A 20,150-nucleotide genomic window follows, 5' to 3' on the forward strand; every position below is an offset into this window, starting at 1 on the left:
CAGCTTGTGTATCGGAATGTACCGCAGTTTATCTTTTACTCCTGTATGAAACTACAATTCTTCAGATTCAATTTCGCTGAAGTGTGGGATTTATAGTACAGCTACATCTAAGTCAGGGAATTGAATCACGAGTCTTTTGTGGACCTTAGATGCATGTGCAGCAAGTAGAAGTAATCGTGTATCTGCTTCTTCATAATTCGATGTTAGAGTTGATAATTTGTTACATTTTCCTCTAGTTAACTGTATTGTTCTTGTCCCTTTCCTGGTGTCCTGCCTGAAGCTTTTGTGCCATTTTGTACCAAGTGTTAGAGATTCACAGGTATTCACCTTAATTATAGGATTTGCAATATATTTCGACCATTGTTTTTGGATTGGTATGGTTTCTAATGTAATCCTGACTTCTAGTCGTGTTGAAACTTCTCTTCGGTCACGTTCTCCTGTCTTTATTAACAGTTCATTATATTGATCAAAAACAACATCAACTCGCATGCATCCATTAAAACCTAACGGAGCCGTGATTGCGTCGTAGTGCTTCACTGCGAAATCACCGAAATTCATACAGCCATCCTGAAGCATTTGTACTGACGCGATTACATCAATCAAACGGGCTGATGTTATGTTGAAAACTGGTGGAAGATTTGCTGTAAATTCTGCAACTATAAATTTTATTATTGAATATGTCGTTCAAATCGTTATTTCTATATTTACAATAAACCAATGCATCTACGTAGAATGTGAGTCAAGGAGCTAATATCTGCAGGGCCTCTAAAATCGAAATTGGCACAACCCACACTACATCTAAGGTTTGACACCACAGTTTGGTAGAATGGGTTATATATGAACATTAGGTAGTATGCTATGTCAAATTGTGGTATTAATAATTGTATGGATGCCACTTTGTATTGAGATCACGTGGCTTCGGTCATATTCGGGAGCCCTTGGTTTAAAAAGTGGTAGAGGAACATATTATCTTTCATTTGGTGCGAATATTGTTTGAATTGCCCCAATCTAACTGGAGTTATGAATATTTTAACTCAAGACTCTCGAATGTGACCGAAATCACGTGATCCCAATACAAAATGGCGTCTATATGATTAGTGATACCACAGGGTTTGACGTGACATACTACCTAGGCTGTTTATATACAACACATTCTACCAAACTGTGGTGTCAAACCTTACATATAATGTCAAATTGTTGTATCATTAACTTTATGGGTGCCATTTTAGGTCGTGATCATATGACTTCGCTCACACTTGGAACTTGTTGGTTTTAAATGTAATAGAACATTTGATTGTGTTTCATTTGATGCCAAAATTATTTGAATCATTCCATTCTAACGAGTGGCGTATACTGGTTTGAATGCATGAGGTACCACTGACCTTGTATATTATTATTATTATTATTATTATTATTATTATTATTATTATTATTATTATTATTATTATTATTATTATTATTATTATTATTATTATTATTATTAATAATAATAATAATAATAATAATAATAATAATAATAATAATAATATACATAACAATGAACAAAAAGTGGTTGGTGTGTTTTGTTTGAACTTTTGCTTTGAGACAGTTAATATTTTCGAACGTAAATGAAATTCCATCATACATTTGCGCAGTTAACTTCTCGTGGATTGCATTCGTAAAATGTTAATTTTTACCAATGTCACTTCCGCCAAGAGTTTCCTCTGTTACTGACGTCGGTTGTCATTCCGTACAAGTCTTCGCAAAAATTCTGAGTATAGCAACGTAACACAAAATTGCAGACAGTCATTATAATTGATATGTCCATTATCGCTACCGAAATCGCAAATTTGGCGTTGTGTTAACGCAAACGGTTACGGAATGTGCCCGGTTATCCCATACAATATTTTTCGTTCATCAATTTGCATCACGAAATATGTGTAGCTAGTGGTTTTGCTATTTGGTCTTAAATCCATTAATGTATTGATTTTAGCCTTACAAAAACGTTTTGTAATCAATTTACATACAACAAAAATAAAAATAAAAATTCTGTAACACAAATAAAATTAAAAATTGATAATTTTCTTCGTAGCATTTCATTTTCCCGCTAAATATTACTCACAATGCTCACCAGAGTAATAGAAATTAACACATTCTCCAATCTACAATACTGTCTGCAGGCCTCGTTTCGTAATGGTTGGTGCAAATCAGTGGATTCAATTCAATGCAAATAACGCAATAAGTAATTATAACTACAATAACAAGAATCGCAACGTAAAACACAGATTTTACATTGCGTTGACGCAAAACGCTACGAAATGATGCCCCGAAATTCTCAAATAGATCCAAAATGGCTGCTATGTCATTGTTCTTAACTTCGATTTACTCGTCCCGCCTACAGAAACCGCTTCACAGAGAGGAAACCTGCTTGGTTGCCATCTCGTGCCTCGCTAGTACACTGTTACGGAAGAACCTACGTGGGCGCATCTGCTGGCAGACGAGAGCGGTTTCCCAGGAGTTGTCAAATCATCAGTGTTTACGAAAGTAAGAGGGATTGCGTTTCAAGCGTTAACGGCTGCCTAAGTACGTATTCACGTTTGCGAAAATATAGAGAAACTAGTACTGTACCATGAAAAAAAAGATAATAAACTGTAAAAGTGTTACATTAAATTAATTTATAGGTGATATATTAACTTCTTTTATTAATGTTGCAGGGCTACCGGGGGAAGCAGTTATGCTGATTAGGTTACTTCGTGGATAGGTAGAAGCGTTATGGTCTCCGGGTCACTGGAAAATCCTAAAGAATTGAGAAATTTTCCCACTATATATGAAAACTTGTTATTTCAGGAATAAAGATACAGTATTGTTAGAAGTTCCCAAATTAATTACAGTAATACATATGTAATCAGTGACGGCGCCAGCTTTTATTTCTTGGGGGGAGCAAACGTAGAATGAGATAAAATTCTGGACGGGCAGCTATATTTCTGTATACCAAAAAGGATAGTTTTATACCTAATATTTGACATGTATTATAATATAAGAATAAATGTTTCAAGGGCAGACGTAGTTATTCTGCCCTCTTGTCCCGTCTGACGTCCGTCATGAATGTTAGGATTAGATTTCTGAGCTTTAGGCATCTATGCCCATGTTAGCCCGTCACGTATGAAGCATGACATCCTCGTCGATCACACTACCCGAGAAATTGGGTGGAAGCAGCCTAGGTATCATTGAGGTACCATCCCGGCATTTGCCTGGACTGAAAAAGAGTTTACTTACACTTTTTCTACTAAATGTCCCCACTGGAAATCGAACCAGCCACCGCTCGCACCAAAGGCGAGAGGGTTAGCGACTACGCTACGCACGGTCACTCGTTCATGTTGTAATTACCATGTACAGTATTCCATATGGGTAAAATAGTTATTTGAATATTTCTAATCTTACATTATTTAATAATTATGAATGTTCTAATAGGCTATGTGAAGTCTCTATGTCGAAACATTCCAGTACGAAAAGGTTCATTTTTTCTTACACTCCTATCTCCCCACCATGACTTCGATTGTTATTATTTTGCACCTTGGTCACCAGGGGTATGTTAGGTTCCCGACTCTGACTGACTATTTCCGGGTTTCGGGTTACAAAGTTCTTGACCAGTGACGACACTGGACGGAGCAAGAAGGCATGTACTCCCAGAGACATATTCTGGCACCTCATCGCCAACCAAGACATGAATTGTAATGTAGGTCAAGTAATATAAACTATCATTTTCAGTGTACAATAAAAAGTCTGCCCCGAAAATGTTTGCAACTTCCTTGTCTCGTGCCTCCTTCCCTCCCCTCCCAAGAAATTAAAGTTGGCGTCGTCACTGTTTATGAACCATTCCATCCATCAAAAATAGGTAAAATACACGTTGGTTTGTCAATAACATTGGAACATGTTCTAGTTTTCTTTGAGAGTTCTCTATAATTACTTAAAAAAAACTATATTGCAGTGGGGTATTTAGGGGGAGGATTCCGGGATTGAGACCCCCGGAAATTTTATTTAAGCCTACTATATTAAAGTAAATGAAATATCTTCCAGAATTTTCAATTTTCCAAGACTAAAGTTAGCAAAGACCCCCCCCCCCCTCCGAAACAAAATCTTAAATACGCCACTGTATATTGCAATTGGTCATTAATACACAAAAGAAAATGTAAGAATCCATTGTTGTACGTGATTGTATCAAAGGTACTGTAGATGTTCATGTCGATGTTTTACTGAGAAAATAATTTCGTAATCTCGTGTGCACGAAAGGAAGAAGGTCTTAAAATTCCTATTGTAGTTTTATTTGAAGCGAAAAGTTGAAGTTACTCATGTGTTAAGGCAGAAATACTGTGTGCTTCAACCTTGACAAAGGATGTTAAAATATGTGTCTTCTTGTCTTTACAGGTTCTCACGAGAGACGAGTTAGCCAATCCAGATGCAACCATTTCTTCTTTTATTGTTGGAACGTTAACATAAACGGGATGAAAGGAACATAAAAATTCTTCACAAACCAGATCAGAAGAAAAAGTACTAATTTACTTTCGAAAATAAACAATCACTCAAAATGGCGTCGAATAATGCTAAGAATCAGTGTGACGGTGAAGTTCATCCAACAGTGGGTTTTCGATTGAGGTACATGAAAAGTCAACACACATTGAAAGTGATTGTTGTAGGAGCGAGACATCTACCGACAATTATTGGAAACAAGTGCGCTAAAGGTTACTGTTTTAAAGTGAAAGTGTTCCCGGGCAAAGAAAAATATGAAACTGCTATCAAAGAAGGTGCTGATCCAACTTTTAAACAAGAATTTTGTTTTAATTTTAATGATGGATCTTTGTCGGGGAAATTTCTTGTTCTTACAGGTTACGTCGTAGATCCAGCGAAGAAAAAGGTAGTCATTGGTGCAGTGAATTGCGTATTAGATGAGAAGTTGTTCTCAAAGTTTTCTGGTCTTTCAGTAGCGGAGTCTCCTGACATCTGGCAGAGACTTGAGGAACTAGGTAGTGGAAAGGCTAAGACACAGGTAAATGCTCTTCTCATCTTGATGTTTGTTACTATTATGAGAGAAAATTTAGGAAACTCAACTCCTTAACGCCCAAGAGAAATGTACATGAGATATTTTAACGGAACTTTGTGTATATATTGACTTTATTTTTATTTTCTAGTGAAGTTTTGTATTGATAGACGGAATAGATACAAGGGAAAAGCTTGTATACCAATACACGATTTCCTCTCATACCTATTCTATCTAGCAATACAAAACTTGGTATACACATTTCTTATCCCCTGTAGTATTTTTTGAGATACATTTGGATTGTGTACTTTTACCCGGGGTTACTCCAGAGGGGTCAAAAGTTGATGGGAGGGATTTCCGGAGGGAATTTTCCCGACATTCTCCCAATTTTCCATGTTCATGTTATCAGCCCCAATATATAGCATCTCTGGCAAGCTTGTTTCATGCTGAAGAGAACTATATAAACGATGACTTTCCAATGAACAGTGTTGATGCAATAGCTATGTCACTGCGAGTCTACGATTTTCTTTATACTAACAGGGTCAATGGACCTCAGGGATTTATTCCGTTGTCCATTGCACTTGATTTTTTGTGCATGAACATATCGTTGTGTTTATCGAATGAACTAGGTTTGATTAGGAAGTCCCGTTGACAGGTTCATGTCCTTTCCTTGTAAATATGTTCCAAAATCCATTTCAAAGTTCCAAAAGCTATTTTCCCGTGATGCGATCACAAACAACGGACAAGATCGCTGTCAATAGAAAGGGGAAAATAATGATAGAAAATAACTCTTTCCTCTTAAAACTTATTTTTTAAACGCTGGAATACGTGTTCGCTTATTTGAATGAGGAGTTTATATCCCAAGTATCATATCCATAACTTCAGGGATTTATATGGTACCCTATTCTGGGCAAAACATTTGAATTCGCTTTACCTTCCTTAGCATACATATATTTAAAAAAATCTTTCTTATTAATTGTTCTAGTAACAAGAGGGGTTGTCTAGCCAAATCTCTCTTTTCTAGATATATTACAGTAATATGACCTGAGTTTTCAGTGAATCTCGTTCACTCTTCTATAGTTGTACATATTGCCCCCTTCGCCTTGCAGGAGTGGAATTTTCAAAAATGCTTAAATACACGTTTCCCTTATTTTTAATTAAGAGCAGTGGTGCTATTGAGCCGGTTCTCACCGTTTCGCTAGAACCGTTTGTTAAAATATTTCGAGTTCGCAGAACCGTTTTTTATACCCAGACATAACAGTAAATTTTGCCCAGTTATAGCCAGGAATAGTAAATTTTACCCAGTTATAACCAGGAACAGTAAATTTTAGTTTAACTATATTTGTTTTTAGAAGCTACAGGGTTAAACATATGACTTCTCAGAACAAGGTATAAGCGTTTATTTCTTAATCTCAAATGCCCAGATGTTAAGATTAAGAACTGAATTACATGAGTGTAGTGGTGAGGTTATTTATATCTGAAACGCATATTTACCATTATCAGATTAAGATTTTCCCAATACTTTTTGACAACCATCTATCTTGGATAATTTATTTCCAAGATATTCACAGTACTACCTAATTTCGTCACACCACCTTTATTAGGATGCTCTGTAGGTATCTACTTGTCACTTGCGGTATCCAGTAAATATTTTGCTTTTGTGTACCTTTCTACGTTGTATGGTTTGTTTCCTAAGAGAGTTATCCACGTACTGTCTCTCTGTCTCGCTAACACCACTAAATAAGAGTTTATATAACGAATTTCACACCTCCAACTTAAGTGAATCCTTATATTAATCCATTTCTGCCCAATTTTTTTTCGATATATTTGTTTCTATTTTTCATATCTCTTACAAAATACACACCACGTGACACGGAGTGGGATGTCGCTGACCTAATCGTAGGTAGTGATACCAACCGACACTAGAAAAAGTTGTACCGTTTACCCCGATTTTTATTTCAACCCCAGAGTTTCCGAAACCTCTCAAATGTCGACGCCAGAGGTTGTCGACAAATGTCGACAATGGGCACAAATGGGTTAAGTATTATGTGACTGATTAATGGAAAATCTTCTCTTTTCCTCTTTAGAAGCGGAATTTTCGCAGACGCTGAAATACATTTTATTTAAGAGTTTATATACCGATCTTCACATCTCCAACTTAAGCAAATCTTCACAATGAATACTTTCTCAATGAAGAAAGGGAAAGTGGAATTTTACAGTTATGACAACTTTTCTCCAACTCTTAAGGAATGGATATTTCCAAAATATTGAAATAGCCCTACGTGTCCTATTATTTGTTTATATACCGAATTTCACATCTCTAACTTAAGCAAATTCCCATATATGAGAATTCGTAAATAAATAAAGGGAAATATCCCGTCTTTCCTTCTTAGGAGCAAGATTTTCAAAGCTGTTGAAACATATATTCTCCTCTTTTTAATTAAAATTTATAAACAGAATTTCACACTTTCAACTTAACCGTATTCTCACATTGAATACTTGCTCAATAAAGAAAGGGAAATTTAGATGTTACAGAATCAACCCCAGTTTTTCCTCTTAGGAGCGGAATTTTCGAAAACGCTGAAATATGGGTTCCCTTATTTTTATATGAGTATGTGTTCCGAATTTTATATCTCCAACTTGAGCGAATCCTCACATTTGCCATATTGTGAAAAAGTAAGGGAAGTTTCAATGTTAAAGAAATTGTCCCTCTTTTCCTCTTAGAAGAGAAATTTTCAAAATGGCTGCAACATATGCTATTCTCGTAGTTTACATACCGAATTTTACTTATCCAACTTAAGCGAGTTCTGACATTCGGCCCTTTGTGAATAAATAAAGGGAAATTCCAATATGATTGAAATTCCCCTATTCTCTCCTTTATCGAGGAATTATCAGATAAGAACACTGGAATGCTTGTTTCTTTATTTTTAATTAAAAGTATATACCGAATTTGAGATCTCAAACTTAAGCGAGTGGGCACTTTCTGATTAAACAAAGGGAAATTTGAGTATTCTATACATGTCCCTCTTTCTCCCTTTTGGAGTGGAATATTCAAAAATGCTGACATATGTTTTTTCTTATTTTTAAAGAAAAGTTCATATGCCGAGTTTCATCTCTCTAACACTAGGGATTCGAGAGATAAACTATTTTTTTTGGGGGGGAGGGATTTACTGCCTTAGAATGGATATTTCCAGAAAATCCTTCCTCATCCCTAACGTTCATGACAAAAGGAGTATGCTGTCCAAATTTCACTGTTCTACCTATAGTAGTATGGCCTGGGCGATGATACGTCAGTCACTTTTACTCTTTCATTCAATAGTATGATTTGTAGCAATTATTAGTATTATTAAATTTATACTTACTCGTGTAGCTGTAATTGAATCAAAAGAAGAATACATATTGAGTGTACACTAGACTAAATTTAAAATCTTCCGAAAAGAAGAACATTTTCATTCTAGTACAAGTTTAAAAATACTAAATGAATTAATTTTAATATTTTTAGGATGGAGATAAAGGAGGGCAAATGTTAATATCTCTGAGATACGCGCCGAATAAAGACCATGAAAATCTCTTAACTATTGGTGTAAGTCGGCTTCGACTGAGTGTTGAATGTGCCAACGTCTGGGAGCAAAAGAAACGTAAGTAGAAATGAAATATTTCTTAAGAAGGCATTATGATGCTTGTCGCATTTATTATTATGTAGGAATCTCAATTTTAATTTCTTCTATAGTGTTATTTTTTAAAATATAATATTATCGCGTTTTGTTGCAAATTTCATAAATTATTAATATTTATTCAATTTTTCTAAATTTTCGTTCACGTCTATTAGTCATGTCTTTCTCTTACTAGTTATACAGGGTGTTAATGAACTATACCGACAAACTGTAAGACGTGATTCCCCACACCGAAATAAGAGAAAGAGTTCATATGGACCTATGGCGAAAAGTGCATAGTTTCAGAGCTAGGGCTGTCCAAAATCACGCAAAAGCCAAATTTCAAGAGGTCCTATTTCGAATTCCAGAAACTGTGAATGGCGGTCTTTAGCAGCGTAAAGGAAGCCACGCGTACACAATCCAAAAGTGCATATGGGCGTAGTGATATCAAGTTTGTTACCCATTTAAATACATATATTTGTGGAAATTCTTCTAAATTATTTGAATTTAGATTATTTTAATATTGTGATGTTCTAAATATTCGAGTTCGTTAAATGGAATAAATATTTTCAAAATTATTCACTCAGAAACTTCCATAATTATTAAAAATAGGCAGACTATATTCATAGTCTTCTATATGTTTACTTTCCCATGTTTTAATGTAACGTTGCCATGGGAGCAGGCGTGTGAACCCCTGATTTGCTGATGTCTGGGGTTGAGATTAGGTACTTGATGGTAATTTTAAATGGAAGTCAGTCTTAAGAAATTTCCGGTTCTGCATAGATTTTGCTAGAATGCCGCTTTTGGCAGAAGCAAGGTATTATACACCTGAAGTTTAATTAACAAATACAAAAAGGAAGTATTGAACTGAAATTGAGGAAGGAAATCCACTAATTAAACAATTGGAAGAATATCTCAAGTGCAAAAATACCTCTAAATTCTTGTGAGCAAATATGCTAGGATTTCATCAGTGATATAACTTATTTCATCTGAGTATTTAGTACATGCTGATCAGTCAACTTTCCTTGGATAATACTGTAAGCTGAAACATTATTTTGATCGAAAGATTCTTCAAAATTGAAGTGAATGTGAAGTTTTTGGGGTTTAATAGTGCATTTTAGATTATTTTTACAAGGTAGAAGTGGAATTTTGAAGGAATGGAAAAGAAACATAATTCGTGGTTAGTTTTCTTTTCGTCTTTCCTTCCAGACAATAAAATGACTATATTTCCGAACATTGCACGATATTTTATTACATTTCTAAATCATTAATATTTTGGAAGAACGCAGAGTTGGTGAATAGAAATGTAATTTTTTTTTCAATTCAATGCACATATTATTGCACATATCTTCACAACAGATAATTATCAATGGAACAAGCATAGTTTAATGCAGGGGCGGACCCAGGACGGACTTCTGGAGGGGCGGTGGGCTGTAATACTGCTACTTAGAGCTACTTTTAAAGAGCTTCAAACTCTGGGATGGGTTTTATTTATATATAAAATAAAAAAACTTCCCTCTTCTGGGGGACGATCACCCCCCTGGATCCGCCACTGGTTTAATGGATACTTTTATTTTATTTCAAATTGTTCTTTGCTGGTGTTTGCAAAACTAATTCCTACAAATATTTGAATTACCGTCCTGTTTTGATTTGTGGTATAACCGCATACTTAGTTGGCCCAGAAAAGATGTTTAGAATGTGATTTGATGATATCTGTATTTAATTATAAGTAGTGAAATGTGAATTATAAAATATGAAAAGTTCACGGGATTTCTATTTATGTATGGGCCAATATTAGAGTCAAGTAGGTATTAGTTGTCACTAGAAGTTCATTGCAAACTTTCTTTTTCTATTTATAATTTGCTGTGAATAAAGATTAACTTAATTACTACACAATTATATTTCCGTATTTAGCTAAATAATTTCCTGGTATTTTAGAAGTTGTTTCATACGAATTCTTCAGTGTATTTTCAATTATAAGAAATTAGTTTTTTTTTTTTTTTTTTTTTTTTTTAACTAGTAACAGCAATAGGGTTCTCATGTGTACAAAGACGAACGTGGAACATATCTTCTGAATTATGAGGATTACAATAAGCCAGATGTGCAATTTCGAAAGAATAATAAATATTAATTTTAAGTAGAATTTTCACTATTGTTAACACGTTCACTTTTGAATAACTTACAATTATTGTCATTATTATTATTTATTGTTATTAGATGGAAAACAAGAAATCGGCCAGTATTAAAGCGCTAGCAATCCTGTACAATTTCTGGCAGAAGGAAAAGCCAATAAGTACTAGTATTCTATGTAACATAAGAACGGTTGCTCCTTGTTTTGCCGAACACCTTAACCTACCAAAGTATTGTATATCTAGGCAGGCCCGTAGCCAGCCCAAAAATTTAGGGGGGGGGGCGGTAGAAGTTAGGGGGGGCCGGACCCAATCATATTATACTTCATCACCATATTATAGTTCATTTGTAAGTCTACTGTGAAAGTTTTAGGGGGCCAGCCAAAGTTTAGGGGGGGCGGCCCCCTAGCCCCCCGTGGATACGGGCCTGTATCTAGGCAGTCGATAATGTTCACGAAATATGAATTTCTTTTGTGCCGATTCCTGTTTGGCCAAAAACTAGTTAGAAGGAATTTACATTCAGAAAGGGATTTTTCACATCCCGTGGGAAACGCACTCTTATAGGTCAGAGTAGAACAAAGAGAACTTTAAGAGATTGATAATTTCAAGTATCTGAGAAGTATTTTGGCGAGATCAGGTCAAGAATTATCATATCCAAAGAAGCATTCAACAAGAAAAGATCACTCTTAACTAGCAGGCTCAATATTGGACTTAGGAAGAAGTTGGTCAAATGGATCATTGGACTACATGGTTAAGAGACTTGGACATTACGAAAGTTAGAGAAGAAATATTTAGAGAGTTTCGAAATGTGATGTTGGAGGAAAATGGAGAAGATAAAATAGAGAAAGAGAGCAACAAACGAAGATGTTTTAAAACGGATCTAGGGGAGAACACTTCTAGCCAATATTCTTCGTAGGAAGGCCACACACCTTTCGAAGGATTGGATTCAACTGGACACATCTTGCGAAGAAATTGTCGTCTTCATACCACTATAGAAAGAAAGATGGATGAAAAGCGAAGGATTGGAAGAAGAACACAACTGATCGATTATTTAGAGATGCAAAAAAGCCGGCTTTTTTGAATCGATGGTTTTTTTCACATAAAAAGCCGGCTTTTTTGGAAAAAAACCGAGAATTTTGGAAATTTTGGCTTTTTTCATTTTCATGATTTTTCTATCCAAATAGCTTTCTTATAGTATATTCTATAGTTAGATAAGATTTCCACGACCTGAATGCCATATTTAGCTCTGTAATTCACCATCAAGATGGATGGAGCACATATTTTACGAATTAAAGCTAACATGAAAAATGTAGTATTTGAGGGCAATTTTACAGGTTATTTAACTTTATTTTAACTTTTGAGTTATCGACATTTTTTTCCTTCTCTAGATCATTTTAGTTTGTCATCCGTGTTTCATTTCTAAGAGCTTAGTACTCCAGCTTCTAGCACGAAAGTTAAACTTACGTTTTTCTATATATCCGTCAAAGCATACGTTTTTCAATATGTCCGTCAAACCGTATTTCCACATTTCTGTTATACTGTAGTTGTGCAATGATTTAGCAATAATTTTCCAGATACAACCTTGAATACCAATTTATACAAATAATCAATAGCGGATTTAGAAAAGTACTTTGGGAGGGGTTTCTCTGAATGTTTCGTTTTCTAAAAAGTCCTAATTTTATTTGGGAGGTGCTTGAAGTTTATGAGTACAGGCATAACTAATATTTCGTTTCGTTTATATGTTTAGCAATAATCTTCCGGATACAACCTTGAAGATCATTTTATACTGAGAATCAGTGGCGAATTTAAAAAAGTGTTTTGGGAGGGGTTTTCTTACTACTAATGTTTAGTTTTTCTAAATATTCGTAATTTTTATTTGACGGGAGCTTAAAGTTTATGAGTAAAGGCATAACTAATAGATATTTTGTTCGTTTTAGACATTCCACAACTTTGGAGAACAGGCTTCAGTCCGAAAGACCGATCCTCTAACCTTCGCAAAACCGTCACTGCTGGTAATTAGTAATAATAACGATTTAAAAACAATAAGAAAGGAAGTCGGCCAACTCCTACACTCCTAGTCGGCCAGTACACGCACTATTTCTACATTCTCAGATGGAATGAAGGAAGGCTTTGTCAGAATGGTCGAATGCTGGGTTGAATCCCGGACTTCCCGATAGAAGCGCAAAAGCCAACCACTCAGTCACGTTTGTTGTGCAGTTGTATTTAGCTTAACTTAAATATATTCCGTAGTCTTTTTTTTTTTTTTTTTTTTTGTTCCGTAATGATATGTTGAATCCCTCTTGTTAAAAATTCAGAAAACTTGAGGACTGGGTAAACCGTGATGGTGGTCAAGGGCGCCCATGTTGTGGTTTCCAAGGAGGGGAAGTATAAGCGACGTTTCAAAAATAGTTTCAAATTTTGCTGTAAGTAATGTAAAAATCCTATTGGATTTTCAATATTCTGAAGTACATTTTCCTCTAGGGGGGGCAAGCGCCCCCTTAACCCCCCTGATGGGCGCCCTTGATGGTGGTTATAAAAAACTTGACTGTAGAATTTCAAGAATATACAGAACCATGTGCAGCCTTTAATTGTATCATACAAATCTAAGTATTTCTCTTATGTTTTATTTTAATTTTATTTTTTTTCAAAAAGAGGGTATGGAATATTTTGAAGTAAAAATACTACATACAATCTTGCTAGTTATTTGTGTATTTTTTGAAAGAAGTTTTTACTCTTAGGGTTGGCTCGTTTACACCAGCTGTTTTTTTTTAAAAAAAATAACTGGTTTAAACTAAAAAAATTAAAAGAACAAAAATGCGAATCGTGTGAACTTCATAGTGACGTTTCACATGTCAAACCATCTGCATTAGTCTTATTTCCTTTTCACCTTTTAATCAAGGTGTCCCATGTTCAATTCTCGGTCGAACCACAACCCTTCTTTCATGTGTAAACCAAGTACTCTTTCGGATGTCACTTTAAGCGAAAGTCTTCTCCTTGATAACCTCGGTATCACGTAAGGATGTTAAGCCTAAACATACAAAACGAAACCAAATTATATATTTCTGCATGCCTGTTGTTTTATAAAGAAGCGAAGGTTGCTTAAATATATTGATTAAAATTGGTAAAATTTATCGATTGCCTACTTAGCTTCCAACATTAGCTTGGATTGGACTTTCAATGATACCTACATACTAAATTTGTAATTTAATACCTCAGTTTTAGAAAAATAAACACACTGCTGAACAAGACTGCACTTATTTAATATAAAAACACATTTACACCTGACGTTTCGATCTTCTATCCAAGATCCTCATCAGACGTACACTCACGTCTGATGAGGATCTTGGATAGAAGATCGAAACGTCAGGTGTAAATGTGTTTTTATATTAAATAAGTGCAGTCTTGTTCAGTAGTGTGTTTATTTTTCTGATTTTATTCGCAAGACGTTGACTATGATTGTGTGTCACTCAGTTTTAGCGTACTGATTATAATACGTTGACCTTTAAATTTTACATGCAAATTAAATTTTACAGGATTTTCCCGTTATTGTTTTACATTTAAAAGAATGACGGGATTTTCCCGATGGCTAGGGCGGGAGTTTCTCAATTTAAGAAATTTACTGACCGGACTTCTTTAAGCTTATGGGACCTCTTCCAGCATAACCCCGTTGTTGAATAACAACACCAATGCGAAACAAACTTATTTCTGTGAATATGTAATACAAATACATAAAGCAAAATATATAAATCAAAAAATCTGGTTTAAACCCCAAAAAAGCCTGGTTTAAACTGCCCCCCCAAAACGGGTTTTTGACATTTTTAGAAACAACCATGGTTCTTGCCAACTCTGCTTACTTTTGTATATAGGAGGTTAAAATGTGTTTATTATATACATTGGTTAATCCTTTGGAATTCATAATGTAAAAATGTTGAAGTAAAATTGTTTAAAATATCTTTTCGAAATTCATGGTTTACTTTCGAGGTTTTATATTATTATCGGCATCAACCACTAATTAAATGACTTTCTGTGTTATAGAGAAGCGAAACAAAGTCTGCTTTATCGATTTAAAGCAGAATTTTGAAAAAAGCCCAAAATTTCCCAAGCAAAAAAGCAAAGTAGAAAAAACCGAGTTTTTTTTCCAAAAAAGCCGGTTTTTTTCCGAGCCCTTGCATCTCTACGATTATTTGAAAAGTAGAAGAAAATATTGGGAGTTAAAAGAGGAAGCTGAAGATCGAGAAACGTAGAAGGAACATTTCCACGCCGAAACATCAAGAAAGAAAGAAAAAAAAAAAGTACTCATTAGTCCCGGGACCTGCAGAAAGGCAGAATACGTCGGAAAGAGAAGAATGTGTCAGCAATGTTCAACTTTCTCCACTTGACACCCATTTTCTAACGTCCACGCCTCTACTCACTATCTACAAAAATGAAAAAAAAAAAAAAACGCAATATGCAAAATCAAGCACAACAATTGAACTTCAAAACAAACATGACAATCGATAAATAAACTCATAGTAACCGAAGTACCAACAAGAGAAACAAAAATTTTACGAATTTATGCACTAATCTAATACATTATGCATACAACGAATTACAATATCAATGATATATATATATATATATATATAGCACTAATTTGACAACACGTCGCCAAAAAAAGAAATTAATCTTAAAGTGGAGAATGTTTTCGTGCATAAATTCCACCAACTGTCGTTTGCTGGTTGAAATGCTAGGTGTACATTGGGCTGCATCTATCGAGATGTTTGTGATAGCAGCGAAAGTACTATGCCCCACTTAATGTAGTTATAGCAGTCAGGAGAGAGAGACTTTTGCAGCTGACTGTGCACAAAAGGAATAAGCCCCAAGTGCCTGAAGGATCCTAGCCTCTCGTGTTAGTTATTAGTGATTTTACAATATTCAGTCTTAAATGAAAATTCCAGCTGAATTATAATACGAAATTTTTGAATAAACCATGTGTTTACATGTGTTCATTGTAGTTAGAATAAGAATTAGTAAAAAATGTAGATCTCAAGAGTGGTCTCCAGCATCTCGTATATTGTAATAAATCGGCAACTGTAATTTCCCTGGACCATTTACGTTTACTTCTGACAGTAGAGGAACCGTGCGGCGAAACTCTGGACCATTTAAGTTTGCTACTCACAGTGACGACATCGCACGACGTAACTATGAAGTATTTACTTCCACCTGAGTCGGTGGGGACATTCTCAGTGCTTAGTTGATTATATAGTAGATCCTTGAAACTTTGATACAATGTAGACCAGAGCCGTAAAACTTTTCCTGCAGGCATGGGTGTCCTCAGGATTTTTCACTTGGAAGAGCAAAATTTACAATCCCATGGTCTTTTGGCCTTTTAACTTTAATTGTAGTCTCTTGACATCTAGGGGTCAGCTCAGGATAGTGGAAGGGAAAGAACTTTGAAATGGGTCGCCCAGCTGCTGATTTATATGATACCATCTCGGTATTTATCTGGTGTTACTGAGAAAAACCTGTTCACGATAGTTGGCCGCAGGGTTTGTACCTAGAACTTTCCTAATGTGAAGCCAACTTTCCACCAGGGATATAAGAGATTAATGGACGGAAGTAAGATAAAATATAAAGGAAGTATGTGCGTAAACTTCAGTGTTAACAAAAATTGACACGGCAACTTTAGTTGCAATTAATTGTTTAAGAGCGAAGGCATAATTTTCAGAAAAAAACACAAACGTTCTTGTATTTTGCTGACCATCTACTGTTGTATAACAGGTATTTTTACAGCATAAGTTGGAAACGTAAATAAATAAATACTGGAGAATTAAATTTAGAACACATTGCCCGGAAACTTAATTCAAATTATTGATTCACTTCAATTCCAGGAAGGAGTTTGGTACTTGGGTTCCTAGTTCGATCCCACCCAGGGGTGGACTGGCCATAATCAAGTACCGGCCCGATGGCCGCTGCGCCCTTCTCACATCAGTGCCTTTGCGCCCTCCTCGGAAGGGGCTAAGACCCGTCTTAGCCTCGGAAAGGCACACAGTTTCCTCTCTGAACACAATTTAAAAAAAAATAATAAAGCTACATAATTATTTTATAAATTCGCTAGCCTTTGGCCAGCTAGGGCTCCACCTCGGACCCCGGTATTTGCTCGGCCTGCGGCTTCGCTCTTTCTGTTTTCGACTTGGGAATGCTATTAATGATATTAGATTTACTCCTAAATATATAGATTTGACTCTAATATCGATCATTTTGGACAATTTTTACATATCACCCTTACCAACCTCACGCTCCGCCTCAAATCCCAGTATTTGCTCTGCCTGCTGCCTCGCTCTTTCTGTTTTTGGCTTTGGGAATGTCATTATAATGATAATAGGGACCCTGAAATTTATAGATTTGACTCTAATGTAGGTCATTTTGGATGATTTTTATATATCAACCCTACCACCCCCACTGCTCCGCCCCCAGATCCCGTCTTTACTCGGCCTACGGCCTTGCCCTTTCTGTTTTAGGCTTTGGTGGTACCATTAATGATCTCAGCGACTTCGAAATATATTGATTTGACTCTAATCTCGGTCATTTTGAATCATTTTTACATGTCTCTCCCTCCCACTCCCGCCGTTAGGGGCGCTAGTGGCGTTATATACCAAGGCTGTTTTATGTCACACTATAACCTATATGTTTCCAAAATTTCGTTAAAATTATTTTTCTCGTTCTTACGTTATACCATTAAAACCATTCCTACTGTTATAACCCCCATTTAAATAGCATTGGGTTCAAGTTTCCACCTTCTCCCCCTTTGCAAAGGGGAGAGTTGGGGGTTGCTAACCACGACAATGTTGATTACCTGGTATCAAAGAATAGTTTATTATGCCAAGTTTGCTCAAAATCGGTTGAACCGTCTAGGAGGGGATGTGGAACATACTCATACATACATACACACATACATACATACATGCAAACATACGATGGCATTTATAATATAGTCATCATCATCATCATCATAGGTATTCTGCCTTTATTGGCAGGTCACATGCCGCAGCTGAGAAGCTTCCATGCTCCACGGTCCTCTGCTAACTTCTTCGTCTGCGCGTATGATCTTTCTGTTTTTATATCATCCATTAATTGTAGTCTCCTTCGCCCCCTCCCTCTTTTTCCCGCCACCATACCCTCTAGGACGTCCCTCATGATACAATCTCTTCTTAGGCAATATCCCAACCAGTTTCTCTCCCTCTTCCTAATAATATCTAAAAGTGTTCTTTTCTCACCCACCATTTCTAACACTCTCATTCGTTTTGCGCTCGACCCAACTAATTCTTTCCATTCTTCTCCACACCTACATTTCGAAGGCTTCCAGTCGATTTTCATCACCTTTACGTAATGTCCACGTTTCCGCCCCATACAGTACAACACTCCACACAAAGTATTTTATGAGTCTTTTTCTCAACTCTTTGTTCAAGGTCCCACAAAACAGACTTTTCTTCCTCCTAAAGGCTTCTTTCGCCATTCCTATCCTTGCTTTTATTTCACGTTCGCACTTCATGTTATTACTAAGAATACTATCCAGATATCGAAAACTATTCACTTGTTCTATTTTCTCCCCTCCTACTTTTATATTTGACACAGACCCCTTCGTTCCAATCACCATGGCTTTTGTCTTTCTAACATTTATTTTCATCCCATATTCTTCAAAGCCCTTTCTCATTTTTTCTAACATTTTATTGATTTTCTTTTCAGATTCTGCAACAAGCGCCATATCGTCTGCAAATCTTATGCATCTAATCATTCTACCTCCTACCGAAATGCCATCATCATCATGTAAACTCTTTTTCACTATCTCTTCTAGATAGACATTAAATAGTGTTGGCGAGAGGCAGCATCCTTGTCACACTCTCCTTCCAATTGCACTCTCTTCCGTCAGTTCTTCCCCTATCCTAACCCTTACTTGTTGGTTCATGTATAAGTTTCTTATAAGTCTTCTATCTTTCCATTCCAACCCTATCTTCGTTAGAACTCCCAACAATAATTCCCAATTCACGCGGTCAAAAGCCTTTTCTAGATCAATAAATATAACATACACCTCTTTCCCTTTTTCTATAAATCTTTCACCGAACGCCCTTAATAATCCAATTGCATCTCTTGTGCCCTTGCTTCTTCTGAACCCGAACTGCTCCTCCTCAACTTCTTTATTTGTTTTTATCATATAACCTTCTGTTCAATATTCGGAGCAGAATTTTAGCTGCATGAGATATGAGACTAATAGTTTTATAATCCTCACATCTCTTTGGGTTCGATTTCTTAGCCATCGGTATCATTATCGTTTTCAGAAAGTCTTTTGGCCATTCTCCTGTTTCATATATTTCATTGCATAGTCGGAACAATTCTTTCTTTCCCTTTTAATGAATTCGATTGGTATGTTATCTATTCCTTTTGTCTTTCCATTCCTAATCTCGGATATAGCCTTTTCAAACTACCCCCTAAGAATACTAAATCCTTTATCATCCTCGCATACTTCATTTTCTACTTCAACATTTAGGCTACACGGTCTATCCCTACTCTCATATAAGTCTTCAACGTATTCTTTCCACCTTCCTATGACCTCATTTCTCTCGCTGACTACCTTCCCATTCTTATTTTCTACTGCCATCATAATACCCCCTTGTTTCCTCCGAAATTCCATAGATTTCACCTCCTTGTACATTTTCTCATATTTCCCAACTCTTTCTAATTTTTCTATGTCCTCGCATTTTCTTTTGTAAAACTCTTCCCTCGCTCTGTCTGTTTCTCTTCGTAATTCATTATTTAACTTTCTATACATCTTTCTGCCCTCTTCTGTATCAACCTGTTTGCACATCTTCCTCTCCCTCATTTTCTGTAACATCTGCTCTGTAATCCATGGTTTCTTAGCAGTTTTTTGTTCGCGGTAACCTACTACTTCTTCTGCAGCCTGCTGTAAGCAACGTTTAATATGTTCCCACCGTGCGTTACAACCTGAACCTATTCTTTCCTCGTTTGAACATTTTTCTTCGATTTTTTTTTTTAACGAAAAGATTTCTTATTTCCTCGTTTTTCAACTTTTCAGTATTCAACACTTTGTTACCTACTTTTCTTCTGCCTACATTTTTCAGTTGAATATCTACTTCGGCCAGCACAAGATTATGATCAGAGAAAATATCAGCCCCAGGAAGGGTCTTCGCGTTCTTTAAGCTATTCCGATACCTGTCCTGAATCATAACATAGTCTATCTGATATCTTCCGCCGTCTATTGGTGATTTCCATGTATATCTTCTTCTCTTGTGCTTATTGAACCAAGTGTTCCCAATTACTAGTGAATTCTGTCTACAGGAATTCACCAGTCCCTCTCCC

General features: G+C 36.0%; 1 protein-coding gene across 4 annotated transcripts in view; it reads left to right on the forward strand.

Annotated features, from left to right (window-relative positions):
- Positions 1-20,150, forward strand: part of LOC145686514 (synaptotagmin-1-like) — a 103,512-nt gene that overhangs the window by 58,448 nt on the left and 24,914 nt on the right. For all 4 annotated transcript variants that reach the window (XM_081759898.1, XM_081759899.1, XM_081759900.1 and 1 more), the window contains exons 2-3: positions 4,405-5,023; positions 8,517-8,652. In XM_081759898.1, coding sequence (XP_081616024.1) covers positions 4,565-5,023; positions 8,517-8,652 — 595 coding nt within the window. In that variant the 5' untranslated portion in view covers positions 4,405-4,564. The remainder of the gene's footprint in view (positions 1-4,404; positions 5,024-8,516; positions 8,653-20,150) is intronic.

Source organism: Thermobia domestica, chromosome 5, assembly GCF_964235325.1.
Source record: "Thermobia domestica chromosome 5, izTheDome1.hap1.1, whole genome shotgun sequence".
In the NCBI taxonomy this organism is placed as follows: Eukaryota; Metazoa; Arthropoda; class Insecta; order Zygentoma; family Lepismatidae; genus Thermobia; species Thermobia domestica.